At 33.1% G+C, this 19,261-nt stretch overlaps 2 protein-coding genes across 3 annotated transcripts; both read right to left on the bottom strand.

Moving 5' to 3' along the window:
• Positions 1-704: 704 nt before the first annotated feature.
• LOC140977428 (histone acetyltransferase HAC1-like) lies at positions 705-7,885 on the bottom strand. Its single transcript, XM_073442174.1, has 13 exons — positions 7,711-7,885; positions 5,830-6,491; positions 5,396-5,680; positions 5,037-5,309; positions 4,589-4,717; positions 3,964-4,164; positions 3,716-3,852; positions 3,219-3,522; positions 2,334-2,470; positions 1,970-2,045; positions 1,494-1,877; positions 1,102-1,328; positions 705-1,013 (listed from the first exon to the last, which is right to left on the bottom strand). Exons 1-13 carry the CDS (start codon positions 7,883-7,885, stop codon positions 920-922), a joined length of 3,084 nt encoding a protein of 1,027 aa, XP_073298275.1. The 3' UTR covers positions 705-919.
• Positions 7,886-10,594: 2,709 nt separating this feature from the next.
• Positions 10,595-14,863, bottom strand: LOC140976159 (proline-rich receptor-like protein kinase PERK8). 2 transcript variants are annotated; one of them, XM_073440088.1, is made up of 8 exons: positions 12,802-14,863; positions 12,326-12,700; positions 11,971-12,051; positions 11,822-11,892; positions 11,599-11,681; positions 11,336-11,483; positions 11,074-11,235; positions 10,595-10,991 (listed from the first exon to the last, which is right to left on the bottom strand). In XM_073440088.1, exons 1-8 carry the CDS (start codon positions 13,928-13,930, stop codon positions 10,812-10,814), a joined length of 2,229 nt encoding a protein of 742 aa, XP_073296189.1. In that variant the 5' UTR covers positions 13,931-14,863; the 3' UTR covers positions 10,595-10,811. The 2 variants fall into 2 exon arrangements, with proteins under 2 accessions (XP_073296189.1, XP_073296188.1); XM_073440087.1 differs by having other exon boundaries at positions 10,596-10,991; positions 12,326-12,730.
• Positions 14,864-19,261: the final 4,398 nt, after the last annotated feature.

The raw sequence follows: 19,261 nt of genomic DNA, 5'->3' as shown, positions 1-19,261 counted from the left end.
AAGATGCAATGTCGTGTCCGAACATTTTCCAAGTGTTCATATTTGTTCTCTTTGGTGGACACAACATTTGGAGAAATGTTCTCCTCCCCAAGAATAATATATTTGGAACATAACCTTCCCTCAGTTGTAATAAAAATAAACTACAAAAAAATCATTAACTGTAATATATTAGAGATGGTAATGGGTAGGATATGGGTATGATTTCATACATCCATCCTCATATCCATTTATTAAATTCATCCTCATACCCATCGGGTATTAAATTTCATCCTCATCCCCATACCCATCGGATTATCGGATACACATACCCTACCCTAACCAAATACCCAATTATCATATACTATTGAATTTTTTCAAATTTAAATTATTTTAATGAAGTNGTATTCGGGTCGGGTGTGGGTCGGATTATATCAAACCCGCCTCCATCCCGAACACGAAAATCCTCATACCCGATTACCCAATTAATTAATCGGANGTATTCGGGTCGGGTGTGGGTCGGATTATATCAAACTCGCCTCCATCCCGAACCCGAAAATCCCCATACCCGATTACCCAATTAATTAATCGGATCTAAAAATCCCTCCATACCCTCTTCTACTCGGGTCGGGTATCGGATCCTCCAACGGGTTCGGAAGAAATTGTCATCCCTATACTATATGTATCTATATAATATAAAAGAAAAGAAAATCCCAAAATTTACCATCTTATATACAATTCAATTGGCAAGAAATTGAAAAAGGCTAAGCTTAAATCTAATGCTCATGGCCTTCTAATGGCGCTTTGGATAGATCTCTTCTCTTGACCAAAATTTCAAACATGTAAGATGCTCCCATGCTTAAAAAATGATGCAACTCTGGTTATGTACATGGTATTTACAGTTTATAACTGTACAGTTACTTTTCTTGGTTATTCGCCAATATCATAGAATGTTGTTGCAGTGGCTTCTTTTAACCGCAGCTCTCCTCCGAACTTCGGATTCTGCTGCACTCTTTTCTTTAAAGTTCTTTATATCCCTGCACAAAGTTTAGCTCAAATTGGTTATAGGTTGTATTTGAAACCATGAAAGATTTGGGACCATAAAATCTGAAGCTTTAGGCTTACAAGCAACGAGGAAATTTGCAACTAGAATCAGCACAGTTTCTTGAGTGAAGACACGTGAGGTACCAGATTTTCTTACACTTTACACAACCACCATTCACACGACGTGCACACCCTCGACTGTGGAAGAAGAGATTTTTAATAGCTTGGCAATTGGGATATGAGCAGGGGTTTCCTATTGATGAGTGACACCGATTCGCATGTAACAAAAGATCCAACAATGCCTTTGCCTGCAAGAGGGTTATGGTAAATTATTAGGAAAAGGAACATAACAGAAAATTTATCCATACAAGATTTCCATGAGTTCATGCTTCTGAACTTGGCATTGATTTTTCGAGTAAGCTTACTGATGTTCTTTCAATAGTTTAAAGGGATATTACAGATATCAGTTATACCTCCAATGCTCTCTGCTGCTGCATTTTCTTACTCGTCGTTCTCAAATCGGCTTTCATTGAGTGCTGAATTAACTTATGAACATGGCAACCATCGCCCTCTTTCTGATAGCAGGCAGTGCAAACAAGAAACTCAGAACAAATTTCACAATGCCATTTCACGGTTGTATTCTGTTGGCAAATGCTGCAGATGGTCCCAATTGTTAGTTCTGTCATATTCTGGATATGGTACAAGATCATCATTGATGAATGCTTGGAGCGGCGAAGTGTGTCAAACTGATAATTATTTTTCTGACAGAAACTCAAGAACGAGTGTCTGCTCTCAAAGAACTCATTATCTAAAGTGATATCTTTATCCTCCGTGTTTTCAGGTACATCCACAGCAACCTGAAAAGGATGAATATGAAAAAGAAAGGTAAGGATGTTGAGTAAAGAACTTCAGGCAATCGAGACAAGAAATTTTCAGGTTAATAAAGCACCTGAAGGAGGAGATGTTTTTCCAGGCAGAATTTAGTGTGTGTTTCCCCCGCTGGGTTTTTCATCACGTCACGGCATCTGGGATTAAAATAACACAGAAAATGGTATTAAATGAACTAGGGAAAGTATCCCCTGAAAATTAATGTTATGCAGAAAAAATTTCGTTTCTTTGTTCTCCAAACTAATAAGATGTGATTCAACACATAATTAAAAATCATATTAGACATGTTGATGGTAAGAATAATAAAGCAAAACCAGGTAAAAGCTTGTTGATGGATGATATGAAACAAAGTTGATAGATACCTCCATAAAGTATTTCTTATCTTAAAACAGAAGAAATGTCTTGGTATTGAAGACAATACTCACCTGCTACATAAATGGTAACAGCATTGATTGCAAGTCCAACGATTTCCAGAGAGTATTGCTTCACGGCAGTTCACACAAGTGAATTGCAACCGGACAACAAAAAAGTCTTCCTTATTTGGCAGGATAGTATGCCCAAGCTGTCCATTCGGGAAATAACATAAAATTAGAGGCATTGCTATATGCAAAAGTTGTCACTTTGAAGGTGAAAAACAGTACAAACCTTATGAAAGAGACCACGGTATCGCCGTATGTTTCCATTTAAAAAATCAGCAACTATAACATCTTATAGATGATGAGGTGTAAATTTTTTTACCATTAAGTATCCATACCAGATTCATTGATTAAAAAACAATTTCATAATACAGAAGTAATAAACGTGGATTAGTGACTTGTCCTTTTTCAATCTTCAAGAGAAACTTAAAGCGGTTATTTGGAATGATCACGATATCATACAGAAACTCATTTGCAATTACTTTCCCAAGTTTTATGCCATGTAAAGTACTTCATTTTAGGCATAGAATCGTGCACTCTTATTATCAATCCTTGAAGGGCTCAAAATGAAATTGACTAAGATCTCCATCACAACCTCAAGAAGAATGAAGGAGACAACGCTAAGTGCTGTTGATTTTAAGCATACAAAGTTCCCACGTTACTTGTTTAATTCACAGGATATGCTAATCTTGACATGCCAAAGGTCATTCCACTCCCTCGACTAATTTTCTCAACTGAAACGGAAAACCCAAGGTTTGCACACAACTATTACCCAACTAGCATGGATAATAAAACATAGATTTAAGGGGGAAAGGAAACCCATTGAGAAGTGTCACTATACTCACTGTGGCCATCCCAACCAAAATGTCGAGAATTACATTTGAAAAAGCATACCTGCTGCATCACTTGAATATCCATTGTTGAATCAGCAGATGAATCATTATGTCCTGTTGCTCTTAAAGATCTCTTCGTTATTGTCCTTTTTACTTTTTTTTCAGATTTTTCTTCATTATCCTTCTCAATGTTTTGTATGATATCCTCAGCAGCACCAGACCAGTAATCTCCAAAAAAATAAGGTAATCGAGCAGCTGTTATCTTGTAGTTGTTTTTTCCACTTGGAATAAAGAAGCAGTTATAGAAATTTGTACATTCCGTCACAACATTTTCCTCCTTGGCTTTCCGAAGAAAATTTTTGTACCTAAGTGGACAAAATGTTTTGGTCAGTCATGACGTAAAAGCAAAGCCTGACAATATATATGTAGTTATCTTATGAAGAGAGCAATAAAGCTAATAAGAATTAATTCAGGATTATGCACTTATGGGTTATTCAAACAGTTGAAAAAGCATGTTCCAGAAAGAAGGAGAAGCGAAAGGAAGATATAGTGAAATACCATGCTCTCAGATTTTTTGGCATTTTTTGAGTCTCTGGATGACAATAAAATATGTAATCATCTCCTTTTGAAGGTGGGCAAGCCCATATGTAGCAGGTAGTGAAACCACGTCGCTTGCAGTAGCTAAGATATCCAATCTGCAGTGATGCATAAAAAATAAAGCAGCTCATGTAATCCACAATCTTTATTAGAAAGTTTAATATGTATAAAAAGAGAGAAAGTAGGATAGCCAGAGACAGTGTGATTACCATTATTTCATGGTATACAAAAGTACGCAAAGCCTCTCCAGCAACAGTTTTTATTTCCGGTCTAAAATACTTTACTGAATCGAGATATGAAATATATATGCTGCGCTGATTTGGTTGTTCACATTCTGATCCAAACTCTTGGACATACATAGCCAAGAGACATACATCTACACCTTCAACCTTTTGAAACAATAGGATTACCTGCAGAGAAACAATTCTAAACCTCTAACAATCCACAAGAGAGTGTAAAAAGTGCAATCCACTCCATCACACTTTTAGTAGATGAACCTTTCATATCCCTATTTCTACTTCAATTTTATTTGAAAGTTTCAAGCATAGTTATTGATAGTCCTAAAGGAGGACATCTGTCATTTTTGGTGCAACGAGGCTTTAGCCATTGAGCCTAGATAGAAGTCCGAGCTGCAACTCTTTAATGAATAACGTCTAGGATGTGAAGCACCAATTTTAACTCAAATACTGCTAGCCGAAAAGTTCAAACGAGATTTAACATCATTCGTGAGTGAACCAACCAAAAAAATTAAGTCATTTAAAATATTTCTTTGGAATCCCTGCCCCATTACAAAACAAAGCACAGGATATATTCATAAGAATAACAAACACTGACCTTTGATCTATATGGAAACTCAGTTGGATACTTTTCACCATGGAGGATATCTAAAAACTTCGGGCTCACTTTTACTTGTTTATTGACAGATAGCACCACTCTAACTGTGAGATCTGAAGCTCCAGGTACCTTTTAAAATAGAAAACATATCATTGTAATGAACCAGGAACAGAAGAACCGACACAAGCACCTTTGTCAAATGAACAGTAGAATTTATATCATAAACTGCTAAGTTAGACTCATAGACCACAAAACATGTGTATAGACCGCCTTTTAAAAATTCGCACAAGTTCCTTTGTGATAGAGAACTGATAGAGAAAGGAAGAAAAAACGAAATAAGGCAGGAGAAGAGAACAAAAGAAGAAACAAAAAACAATAAATGCAAGAAATCACATCATCGAGCAGACTTGTTGAATATCCATAATCGATATTTGTATGTACTGCTTACCTCTCCAGGAGACATTCCCGATGATTCCGCCCTTTGCTTTCTCTCTCGCTCGAGGCTTCTGAAAAGTCTCTGCTCTATGTGATCACTAAGCATGGTTCTCGGGAGATCCTGTGCACCAATAGCAAGAGGTGTGGATACATGCTCCGTTGCCTTCATCTCAGCTAATCGGCAAAACGGGCAAGTATATTTAACTTCCCCCTCCAAATCTTGTTTAGAATTATAAAGAGCACAAATCTGATGTTGCCAACATTCACACTTGTCACATTCTACCCACTGTAAGCAGAAAATAGGAAAACGGGTCAGTAGTCAACATTTCTGGCAATAAAAACAGATTAAGGAAACAAGGAGATTAATCTCACAGCTTCATCATCTGCTTCAGTATTCTTGGCCTTACAAAGCTTTTCCTTGGAAATAGAGAGCCCCTTAACTACAATGTTACTACGAGAACCCCTAAAGCAACGAGTACAAAAAATGTGTCGTGTACCCATTTCATCCACAGTCCAAAAATAGCTCAAGTTGCATTTGATAGGAGCTTCGCAAGATGCACAGTAAATACTTGGAGGGGCTAGCTTAATCTCATCCATTAAGCATAACTGACACATATTTTCACCGAAAGCATGTCTTCTTGTGTTTTCAACTGATTCCTCACCATCAATCTATGAGAAAAGAGAAAAGAGAAAAGAATAAGAGACAAGGATATTAACCGCGATTACATCTAATTGTCATGCATTAAAAATTTAATGGTATGCACGATGCAAAAGTGTGGAGATAAAACTCCCATAGATTACCACACCTCTGTATGTTCCAGGTTGTTTCGCTGATTTAGACTTTGCAAGTGTACTTTAATTTGCTCGGCTGTGAAGAAATCAATTAAAGAAATTCCCGCTCCATTTTTCCTCAATTCTACTCCAGACAGGTTACTAGCAGTTGATTCAGGTGAGAAACAATTTGCATCTAGTCTTCCACGTTTAGCCCAAGACTTGATTTTGATCTCTTCTTCTTGAACAATGGGAGAAGGCACTTCAATTAGCTTAGGCATGCCATCATATCTCTTATATTCTGAACTCAAAATTAGATCAGATTTGACCTTGCTGGTATAACAACACCCCGTCTGTTGTTTATCAGCCAGACAACTACTTTCAGAACAGAAGGAAGCAACGACATTGCCCATATATTGATTACCAGAAACATCTTTATCCATTCGAAGATCTTTTTCGGAATTCAGTATGGAGCTAGACCTTTCACTGTTCACAGTGGCTAATTGTCTCTGCTTCGTTTCAGATGATTGTTTCGCTTCACGAACTATTGTGTACAATGACCCATCATCAAATAAATCAGGATCCTCAGTCTTGCGACATTTATGATCTGGTTGAATATCCTCAATATTAACGTCCATTGAAGTACGATGTCCATAGCGAATATATCCTGAAAAATCTTGTTTCATTGTTTCCGGACCTGAGGTAAAAAATTTCATTAGAGATAGCAAAATCAAGTTGATTATATGACACAACCCTCAGTCTTGATCTTGCAGTACTTGCAGTTCCTTTTTAAAAAAAACAACTCTAGTTCTGCTCGTGAATTTGCTGATTTTCTCTGCCCTGTTCTCGATTTTGAGCCTGAGAAACGAACCTACATGTACTATTAGATAATTTTAGCAAAAATCTAATCTAATCTCTAATATTATCATAAATCTATAATTTGAATTGTGAATTTAAGAAAATTTTATTACTTTCATTTAATAATAATCATTAATACATATTTTTTTTTATTTGTTTTTCATCTATTAATTAATGAAATTTAAAATAAATAATATACTTTTAAATAACGATGATATTAATAAAATTAAACATATAATAAAATTTAAACATATCTTCTATTTTTTGGAATGAAAGAAATTTTAAATAAATAATATACTATTATAAATGTGATGAAATTTGCAATTTGCCAAATCATAAAACCTTATGGATGGTAAACACAAATAATTATTTGGTACAATAAGAAAACACTTCAAAAAATTCAAAATGAGTTTAAATTATCAAAGGGATAGAAAAAGAGAAATAAGAATGAATCGAATCGTTTTTATGTAAAACAAATTACTTTACATCTACATATACTTAAAATGATTTATAAAATTTTTAAAATTTTCTTATTTTTTCCTCAAAAAATAAAAGTTTTTAAAAATATTATAATTATCTTCATGTTTTATGCCTTGTCAAATTTTCATGATGAATATTTGTAAAACTCGTAGCTGCTTTTTTAGGACATTATTTATGTATAGAACTTTATAACTTCAAAATATATCATGAGAAATTCAGGAATTATGGTTCTTGTAAAAAAAATTAATATATTTGTTTTTTGTTTTATTATTTTGAATATTCATAGTCTAACTATATCATTTTTTACAATTTTAAGGTTGAAATATTAAAATCTACACGTGCAACGCACGTGCATATCTTCTAGTTTGGTGAAAAATATCATGCAATATAAATTTACAAAAGTTAGACAAATTTGACGTGTGTGATGATTCTTGACAAGACAATATATTTCAGTCATCAAACAGGAGAATTCGAACAAGATGAACAACATTATAAAACCAGGCAAGTGAACCTAAAACATAAAGAGGTTGACATATTTTTAGGCATATAAACTATGGCATGTGGCAAGATATTGTTACCTGTGGTTGGAACAGAGAAAAAGCAAGATGGATTTGAGCCAAAAGAATCCAGGGGAACTCCCAATTCTGCACTTGGCCTGGGAATACTTGAAACATGGGAATTATGAAATGAAAATGCTCTAAGGAAATTATTACATCCATGCTGCATGCTATTCTGTGGTTGAAGCATGAACATCTCGGGGTTCCAGCGCTCCTAAAAAGATTTAGATTTCATGATCAGCTCAAGACAATACCTACAATTAAAGTCTCTAATAAATTTAACTGATTGTTCTTCATATTAAACCTGCTCTAGAAAGGGATGTTTCAGTTTCTCATATAGATAAAAGAATCATATCATTCAGCTTAACATAAGATCGTGTAGTACAAATTGTATAACACAAGAAGAAGAAGTTCGAATGGCACAAACACTGCAAAAACCTATGATTTAGAATGAGCCAAACCAGTGATGAAGAAATAAGAGATCAACACTGGTTAACAGTCTATATAGTACCTTAGAAGCAGGGCCTCCAGGCAATACGCTTTTCGTGACGGTAACAAATTCCGATCTATTCGTTCTCCCCTCCGATATTATTCTTCTGTGGATTTTCTCTCTGCGAATTGATGTGAGAAGTTCAAGTGTTAATTTGAAAGAAATTTAAAACCAGATAGAGCAAGCGTAACCAACTATTTTCTTCTCCTATGAATTGCAAAACTTACATGCTTCTTGCCAATTCATTGGCATTATCAAAATTACAGATTCCATCAGTATTCAATTGTTCTCTAGAAATTACTTGATGGTTTGAGCCAATGTCGAAAATCTGCTGGTGACTTGAAAATTCTCGATACGATCTCTTATCTCTGCGAGAACGTAAATGACTCAAGGTACTCATGTTGTTCATGTTTTTGAACCATAAATCATAATCCACCTGAAAACACACTGTATCATCAACTTTTCTCGAGGGTTTATAATCGTGAGACCTGATTGTTAAAAGATTTCAAGGGGTTTTATTTTATCTTTACATGAGGTTATCTTCTTAATTTTTTTTTTGATTAAATTTGATATTATTTATAGATTGAGTTTTTTTTTTGTTTGATATGATAAAGTTATCTTTTTTTTTTTTGGGTTTATTTGATTTAATTTGATATTATCTATAGATTTGAACAAAAGATAAAAATAATGTTTAATTTTGAAGATAATGACAAAAAATCTTTGATAATTAAGAAAAGAAATGATGAGAATTTTAAGTTATATTCGAATTGTACAATACTTTAAAGGGAAAAAATATCAAAAGATAGAATTTTTTATTTTAATATTCTTGGTCATTCACGCAAGAACAAGCAACAACGAGAAACAAGAAACAGCTACGAGGTATCGAAAACGAAAATTATACATGGCCATTTGTTAATCTTTGCTGCCATTACATCCACAAGTATATCATAATTTGATAAACGCAATTGCCTTGATGCCAGTGGGATACCGAGCTAGGTATCGAAACGGTAATGTTCCAGTACCGAATCCAGTAAGATCAATAATATGTTGTCTCACATGATCATCAATACTCGACATGTAAATACTAGACTTCAATAAGTTAACCCTTGTATTATAACGCATATCTAATCCAACCACTATGATATGATACAAAGCTTAAAGTGAGTTAAGTGGAAAAAAAATGTTCATGGTTCCAACCACTATAATATGATTGTTATCCTTATTTAAATATGATCTCAATGGTCTAAAAAATTTATATAATAATTAAATATATTTATTATATCATTTTAATTAATTATTTAAACGTTTATATTTACTAATTTTAATACTTCGTGTATCGTATGGGTGAGATACCAGAAATCAAAAGAAGATAAGTGGAGGATGTAACATATGTCGCTTGTATCTAATCGCGTGTAGGTGATTTATTATCGATTGCAAAATACAATATTGACCTTCATCTCTAATTTGAATTTTCTCCTCTCATAGTTGAATTTGTTAGCTGATAAGTACAAAATAGTCATTGCACATTTAGACTCATATCCAATTCCACTTCCAAAATCAAACTAAGGTCAGATGTTCACTTTAATCATTCTTGTTTTTTAGAAAACTATGCCACAAGCCCATAAATAGAAATTTTATTTAAAGGATTCAATTTTAATAAAGTATCGTACCAACATATTAAACTACACTGACGGTAAATGAAACGAATCGAATTGAATATGTAGAAAAATTTAATATTCAAATCTCGCTCAAAATAAATATATTCGGGCTCGAGCTCGAAAAATTTAAATAATTTTGTTCGAGTTCGGTTCGAATCAGGGACGAGTTCGAATTTGACTCGAAAGATTCGAACATATTTTCGAGCTATTCGATTATTGCTCGAAAGACTCAAAATCTATTTATATTATATTTTAAAAATATCAAGGGTTACAATCGGCTCACGAACTATCGAACGATATAATTTGAGCTCGAGTTCGGCTCAGAAAAAAGTTCAAACATGTTCGAGTTCGATAAATTCGAATACGAATCAAATATTTTCGAGTTGACACGAAGATTTCGTTAACCGGCTCATTTCGTTCACAGCTCTATCCTTATCTAATATTTTCTTTTAAAACTATATTTAAATACTTAATAAAATAATTTTGATATAAGAGGTAAAATGATATAAAATATTTTAATAGATCGTTTCCCAATTAATTGATTTTATTATAGGGGTCTTGCAAGTTTTTATTGGATCCATATGTAGAATAGAGTTGCATTTGACATTAATATTCCAAGTTTGGGATAAAAATTGAGTTCCAAGCTCAATTGTAATAAACTTACCTCTCCTGCTTAAAAAAATATTTGTTTTATGTTTAAAAAATAAATATTTTGGAACATTAGGCTACGGATAATAAGCAAATGTGCAAGGTCAAACAATAGTTCAAGAAAGCCGGTTCGCCTAACAAGAAAGATTTTAACGCAAACAAACCTGAAACATAATCATCATTACAATGTCATATTTACCAAATTATGAATCTCTCAAAATTTAACTGGACGTTTGTGCATGTGGACAAGGTTGTTGGACCGGATAAATGCTTATTTCCAGTTGGGAAAATTTTGAATTTACAGATTATTAGAATCATCAATTTCTTCAGCTACTTTGAGAATAGCCGAAGGTATCTGAGTTGAATTCTTGACTTCCAAAAGCCATTCTTTGGAACATTCTCATCTGTGCTGAATGTTCACTTGATTCGAAGACTCCGCTCTGTCCAGGTTTCATCCCGTTGTTCAAATTTGCTAACTCGTCCATTGCATCTAAAGCTCTCACTACCTGAAACTCGAGAATGTATTAAGGGGATCAAATTCAATGTTCTGAATGGTATTTGAGTGCTTAATGGTGGAAGGTTCGGTACCTGGCTCATCTTGGGTCTTTTCGAAGCTAAATGGCGTACACAAGCTGCAGCTGCTTCAATCATCCTGAACATTTCACTTTCAACAAAGTTGTTTTCTAATCTTGGATCTATTAAATCTTCAAAATCTTCTGCTTCAAGTGCCTTGGCGAGTAAGGGTCGAGCCTTCATGAGTGAGATACAAATTCAAATGGTTTCTTGATAAATGAAAGGTGTTCTTTGAAATCACATGAATTGAAATAAAGAACAGATTGATGGTGTTTACCCATTCAACAAGGCTTTCATCTCCTAAAGGCTGAGATGCGTCAACAGGCTTACGGCCGGTGATGAGCTCCAAAAGAACAACACCAAATGAAAAAACATCAGACTTCACAGTCAGTTTTCCCGTTGATGCATATTCTGGAGCCAGGTATCTGCAAGAATTATGGATCAATGAGTAAATGTGTGGATTCAAAACATACATCCAACAAGCTGCTATCGTAGCCCGATTTTCTTGCCATAACTTTCATGAAAGAACTGGTTACCTACCCAAAGGTTCCCATCACACGTGTGGAAACGTGGGTATGTAACTCCAGATCCTGTGCTAGCTTCGCAAGCCCAAAATCTGCAACCTGTTTCATATACAGCACAATACAGCCATTAAGATAATTTTCAGTGTTGAGAGAATATGTTTCTTTAGTTGAGGTGCAATGATAAGAAAAATTTAGCACGAGATATCTTCTATTAGAATTCTAGGAAGAAATCAACGAACCCGTGCTTCAAAATTTTTATCCAAGAGAATGTTTGATGACTTGATATCTCGGTGAATAATGCGGGGTTGACCTGATAAACAGAAAACCATACTTTTTCATTTGGTTCTCAAAAAAAGCAAATATTTAAAATAAAGAGACTATATCTTACAATCTTCATGAAGATATGCCAGTCCGCGAGCAGAACCAGCAGCAACTCTGACTCGGGTAGCCCAATCCATGACCGACCTGCCTTCATTTGGCATAAACATCAAATCAAGGACTCAGATAGACTATTACATTTGAGCTGAAACCTTAGTTTGGTAAGAAAGAATGATGTTGTGGTACTGTGAACATGTATGACAAGTGGATCAAAATTTATCATTTTTAACAAGTGACAATATAATAGCTTAAAATATTGTACTTTATCTCAGTTCAAGTTTTCAATAATTTATGTAAGTAAAAGCAAGAAAGCAATTGAGTATACACGGATTAGCAAGTTTTTATTACGCTGGACACGATATTACCATGAAGATGATGATGCAGGGTGTCATTGGGCAAGTAATCATAGACGAGCAGCCTTTGATGCTCAGAGATGCAGTAACCAACAAGTGATACCAAATGTCGGTGATGTATTCGGCTAATGATTTCAACTTCTGCTCTGAATTCACGCTCTCCTTGTCCGCTGCCGGCTTTTAACTGTTTAACAGCTATTTCTCTTCCGTCCGGCAGAACTCCTTTATAGACACAGCCAAATCCACCTTCCCCAAGTACATTATCTTTCGAGAACTCATTTGTAGCTCCTGATAGTTCTTCATAGGTGAACCACGATCTTGACGTGACTATACCCCCATCTGTTGAGTAAATGTAATTGTTTGCTGAAGCACTTCCAGCTAGAGGAGCTGAATACTTGGGTCCAAGAAACGATGAATCTGTTGAAAACTTTAGAAACTTGAGAAAGAAACACGGTCATTTAATTCAATGAAACACAATTAAATATTACCTGAATTCTGGGAAGATGCAAAAGGTGAGGGCACTGCATAGTTCAGACTAAGCCTATTGTTCCTTTTTCTTCGCCTGTTGGTAAACCATACAGCCAGAACCACAACAGTGAGTGCCAAAAAGCCCACAACACCGCCTATTACAGCTACACCTCCTGCTTTAAGGCTACCTGAATTCCTTGATGTTACATCTGCTATATTAGAACTAGATTTGGTTGAAGTCGCAGTGGGCTTTTCGATAGGGAAGGATGGTAGAGGCGCGGCTGGCGCGCTGCCATTGATAGAGGAATTGCGCAGGGGTGAGGGAGGAGATATAGAAGGCGGCAATGATGAGTTTGTAACAGGAGTAGGAGATCGGGTGGAAGGTGGAGAGCTGGTAAGTGGAGAAGGAGAAAGTGCGGAATTATTTGGTTGGGGTGGCAACGGAAGTGGGGAATGAGAACTGCTGGGTGGGTGGACTACAGATGGAGGTGGAGGACCAGAGATAGGAAGTGATGGAGCTATAGCTGGTGGTGGAGAAGACGGGACAACGGCTGGAGGGGGAGGTGTTGGTGAAATTGCAAGAGGTGGAGAGGGAGGTGCCCTAGGAGGGTCAGGAGATTCTTTGGGTGGAGACGCTTTAGATGGTGATGGAGGGGATACGATTGGTGGGGGCGGTGAATTGGTAGTGGGGGGCGGAGCAGTAGAATGTGAAGGTAGTGGTGACTCTGGGGAAGATGGTGGAGGCAATGGGGGTGGTGAGGGAGGGGGCTGGAGCTGGGGCAAAGGTGGGGGCAATGGGGGTGAAGAAGAACGCGGAGTAGGCGATGGTGGTGGTTGTGGGGGCGGTGAGGATGGTAACTGGGGTGATGGTGGGGGCGGTGAAGAAGGTGGCGGGGATAATAAGGGTGGAGTCAAAGGTAGCCTAGGTGATGGTGGTGGTGAAGAAGTTAATGCTGGAGATGGAGGCGATGCAACAGGCGGAGGTGATTGAGGGGGTGATGGAGGAGGACTAGTAGAAACAGGAGGTGGAGCTAAGGAATCAGGTGGCGGAGCAGAGGGTGTAGAAGGTGGTGGAACTGATGAATTTGTGGACGACGATGGTGGCACTGCGCTAGGAGAAGAATTTGGCGATGGTGATCTTGAAGCCATTTTTGTCACAGATTTAAAAAAAAACAAAAAAAAAAAGTCCTCTTTCGTTGAAATCTAGTTCAGCAACACCACACCTCCATTGAAATGCTGCACATTCTTAAACACCATGTTTACAACCTCCAGTTTTGAATCTAACAATAGAACTTCATCCGGTAGAAATCAGAAAAACCACCTCTAAAACACCATTTTTATCTTGCCTCGTGAACGTCAGATTCGAAATGTACCAAGAAACTTGAAAAGACTTCAACTTCACCAGACATCCGATATATAAAATGAACTTCAAATCTAGATCAAATATTTCAGTACGCAAGCTAAGATTCAACGCCTTTTCAGACCCAAATGCTGTGCAATGGAATCACCAAGAAACCACAAGACTCGAAAATGAAATAAGTTCTCACCTCTCTGTAAACAAAGTCAGAATCTTGAAATCCCACAAAATAATTTTCCCAATAAACTTCTTTCCCGGAAGACAAGATAAAGGAGGTGCACCAAACAAAACATGGGTGCCACTCAGTAATAGTGCCGAAGACTTCGTGGCAAAATAATGTAAATCTTGGAAACTGTCCAACAACATGCACAAAGCCTGCCATAGACTACTTACAACTTCACCATTTCTTTAAAAAAATAAGCTGAACATTAAAATATTTATGACTCGTGATTAAAGTATTCATGGGATGGGAGAATGGGTGTGATTAAGAAGCAAAGTCAAACCAAACCCATGAAGGCCATATCTTGCAGTGGTTCTGCAATCCTCCATTGCCCGATCGTAGCAACATTTTATTTTATATTTTCATCTGCACAATCTCAACTAAAAAATCGATCTTTACTTTCCCCAAATTTGGCTGAGAAGTTTTTAATGGATTCAATAATGTCCGAGAAGATCACTCGTGACTCGGGGGCAGTTGGAGTCGAAGATTTTCTGTTCGTTATTCCTATTTGATTGCACGTTGCAAGAATTGATCAAAATAACATTGAAAAAAGGAAAAAGATGAAAAGCCCACCTAATTCCAAAGATGTGCCGGTTCATCTTCAACCCAATTTAATCGAGTCGAGTTGGAATATTGTATTATAATTTTATTTCTAGATTAATTTAGTATTTTAAAATTCTGATATTTTAGTTTATAATTATTTTACGGATTATTATTAAGTAAAAAAATTTTTGTTTTTGGGTATTTAGAAAAGTAACGGATTAGTATCATTTTAAGGGGNAGCAATTAATAAAACAAGTAATTAATAAGGAGAGAAATGGAAATTCACATATAAAGTTACATATTTATATATACTAGAAATAATGCACGTGCGTTGCACGTGAGAAACATATGTTGAAGTAATTAAAATTTGAAATAAAATTAGTTAACTCAACAAAAAACAATGATAATAGTATTGTAAATTTTGACAATTCGTGTTAATTAGCATATGTAACTAATTTGGAAAAAACATATTTTTTTAATTTTAAAAAAAGATTTGGACTACTAAAATTTTTATCATATCTTTTTTATCATATTGTTTTCTTTTGTTATTTGTCATATTCTCTCAATAATGTATATATTTTATTATAATATTCAATTATTAGAATCTTTTTTGACAATCAACGATATGCAATTTTTTATTTACAATGTTGTTTGATTATTATTCTCTTTCATGTAAATTGACAACAATTTCTACCGGATGCTTTTACTTTCCTAGTCACCTTTAATTTATTAGACACTTATACTTGATAACATTTCGGAAATTCGGTTTTCAAATTAAAAAAATTCGGTTATATCGGTTAATTCGATCGGTTCGGTACGTCAAAATTTTGAAATCGACTAATCGAATTAACTGATATAATAAATATTATTATTTAATAAATTCTTATTGTTTATCAATTTAAATATATATTTTTATTTTTAATTTTTAAATCAGCCTTAATTCTAAATAAAAATTTGTGATGTATATGATTTTATGTTTTTATGCATTTGTGTAGATTGTAGTGCTCAAAAAAATTACATATATAATTAAAGTTGAATCACAATTTTTTTAAAAAACTAATCGGTTTTAATTCGGTTCGATTTTCATCGGTTATGAAAATTAATTCGGTCGGTTCGGTTATAGCTAAATATTTCGGTTCGGTCCGGTTATGACTAATTCGGTTCGGTTCGGTCGGTAACAGAACCGACCGAATGCTCACCCCTAATTATTATAACAATTTATCATCACATAAAAAGTACTGATGGATTGATTTAAATAAATATTGATTAAATGTTGTCATTTATTTACAATTTATAATAATAATATTTTTGACAATAAATCATCTTTTTACTGACTCTTATGACACTTATTTTAATATTTCATATTAACTCATAAGTATAATTAATACAATCAAATTACTAATTTCATATCGGTATTACCTCAAGAAAAATAATATATTTAGTTTTTCTAATTGTTTAAATATCTTAACGGGAACATTTGTGTACCCTTATCTTGAGAAAAATTCATTAAATTTATAAAGTTTGAACGATAAATATAACTTTATAGTATACATTTAATTTGGAAATTGAATTCATTGTATGACAAACACTTCTTCCATTTCTATTTTTTGTGTAACCCAAAAGAGTTAATATTTGTTCTCTTTTATCTTCTCAAAATCATTGCAAATAGTTATAAAAAATATTTATATTTAGAGAAAAATTTTTATTTATTGTTTTTCTTGTCTATATATTTTGTTATATGTGAGCATATATTCTAATTCATTGTCTTAATTGTCATATATCTTTACTATATAATTTGTGTACATTGAAGATGAATAAGTTCATTTTGTAGTTTTTTATTACCTGGACTTAGGTTGATATATTAATATGTGATATACATAGATATAAGAATTTTCAAATTCAATTTATTCACAATGATTTTTCATAATTAAGGCCAACTCAAAATAATAAAAATTAGGATTCATAATTATTTTAAATCTGATATAAAAATAATACGTGGAAACTTTTTTTGACATTTTAGTTGCAAAATACAGTGATAAATACATANAATATGTGATATACATAGATATAAGAATTTTCAAATTCAATTTATTCACAATGATTTTTCATAATTAAGGCCAACTCAAAATAATAAAAATTAGGATTCATAATTATTTTAAATATGATATAAAAATAATACGTGGAAATTTTTTTTTACATTTTAGTTGCAAAATACAGTGATAAATACATGTAGGTGCATTATTTCATTGTGACAATTATAACTTTATTTAAATATCTTATTTCTCACTCAAGGATCAAAATTTGTTTATTTCTTATTTTGATTATCGACAAATCCAATATTTCTTTTAAATATTTTTGTTAATAATATTTACATGAGTTTTATTGTATATTTATCCAATTTGAAAGGGATAAATTATAATTCAATATATAATAATATTTGAAAATTGTAGAATGCTTCTAAATTTAAAAATCGAGTAACATGTAAGGGATCAATTCAAAACTAAAAGTTGATGCAACATGTTTCTTCTAGCTTTACAATCGAATAATATAGGATCGAGCGTTTGTCGTTTTACCAAAAGCTATAACTGATGGTAACTATGCAAGTCAAATCTTTAAATCATACAACAGCTCAAGCGTCTACCCACAATGGACAATTATTGTACCAAACAATCTATCTCTTAATAATTGCACCAATTGCAATCAATGAAAATCAAAGTCGCGATCTTAGCTCTGATACCAATTGTAAGCTCAAGCGTTTACTGTCTTATCAAAACCTATAGATTATGGTAACAGTACAAATCAAATATTTTAAATAGTACAACAGCTCAAGCACTACATTTCAATTACTCTACCCAACATGATCAATTATTGTACCAAACAATAAGTTTATGCAAATAACATTTTACTATATCATATAAATTTATAAGACATTTGAGTAGAGAAAAAAAATTATTTTTCATTTATTTGAAAATTTATATTTTAAAATAAAAGAAAAATCAGAAAAGTTGACAAAATCCCGAAATCCAAATTGAAAGTTGAATTAATACATTCATATTCATCATTAAATTTTACTATTTAATTTTAATAGATTTAACATGTTTATCCACTAAAATTATTGAAAGAATTGTTTATACGATTTAATAAAAAAGTCAAAGTACATCATTTTCTGATTTCGAATAACGATCACATTATTATTACGTTACAATGATAAATAAATTATTATTTTTAGTTTATCATCATAGTCTTTACCTCAATAAACACATTTTCGAATGTAGAATGTTAAATTTAATATTGACATTAGATAATTATAATATTAATTCTAACATTCTTTTTTTATTCTTCTCAATACATTAATTTTTCTATCTTCTAATATATTAATCTATTTATTATTGTATACAAAGTATAATAATTATTTGGTTAATTGATCACATTTAAGATTAGATGTATGGAAAAAATTTTAAGATATCTTTAAAGACCAATAGATGATGAAAAATTAAAAAAATGTAGAACACTACAGTGCATAAACTTTCGCTTTGTACAGTGACAAAAAATAAGGTGAGATCAAGTGAGATACTTCTATATACGAGTCTCATTCAACTTAGTCCATTATAATATTTTTATTAACCGACTTTGTCCTTCTTTTTTACTTCATTAACTTTTCAGTGTGACTCATTCAAGCATTAATTTTTTTATTTTTTTAGTACATGGTGGTCTCCACTCTCACCGACTTCAATCTTTAGAAGTCGGTATTAGTAGTTTATAGATAATAGACAATTATTTAATTTTTATTTTCTGTCTTTTGATTAATTGTGTAATTTTTTATGTTCTACCTAATTCATTTTTAGAATTTTTATAATCATGATTAGAAGTGTTGTACGCATATAATATAAAATTAATATATTTTAAAATGTTAATATTGAAGTGTCGAATAAATGTATTGAATCATTATTTAAGAACTTTTAGAAAAACAATATACATCATAATTCAGATTTAAATATTAAGATATAAATAAAGAATTGTGATGAATATCTTATAAAATAAATTGTGTTAGATCAAAAAGATTAAATATGATTATTGTAAATGAATTTTTCTTAATTAATTAGAAAATTTTCAGCAAATGCGCCAAATTAATTAGAAGGTTTTCAATATAGTATGTCGATAAATATTTTTCCATATGAGTTAGTGATTGAGTCCTTATGAACATTTAAAAAAAAAGTGTCTTTATTTATAGTAACGATATCTTATAATTTTAAATATTAAATGAAACAAATTAGCAAGATAAAAAATTAATTAGAAAATTCAAGAATATGTGATTACTCAATTAGTTTTATTGACACGCTCTTTAGTTTGATGATTTAAT

The sequence above is a fragment of the Primulina huaijiensis genome, chromosome 5 (assembly GCF_012295235.1).
Source record: "Primulina huaijiensis isolate GDHJ02 chromosome 5, ASM1229523v2, whole genome shotgun sequence".
NCBI classification, from domain to species: domain Eukaryota; kingdom Viridiplantae; phylum Streptophyta; class Magnoliopsida; order Lamiales; family Gesneriaceae; genus Primulina; species Primulina huaijiensis.
Note: the sequence above shows the minus strand (reverse complement) of the source record. Positions and strands in the feature narration are given on the sequence as shown.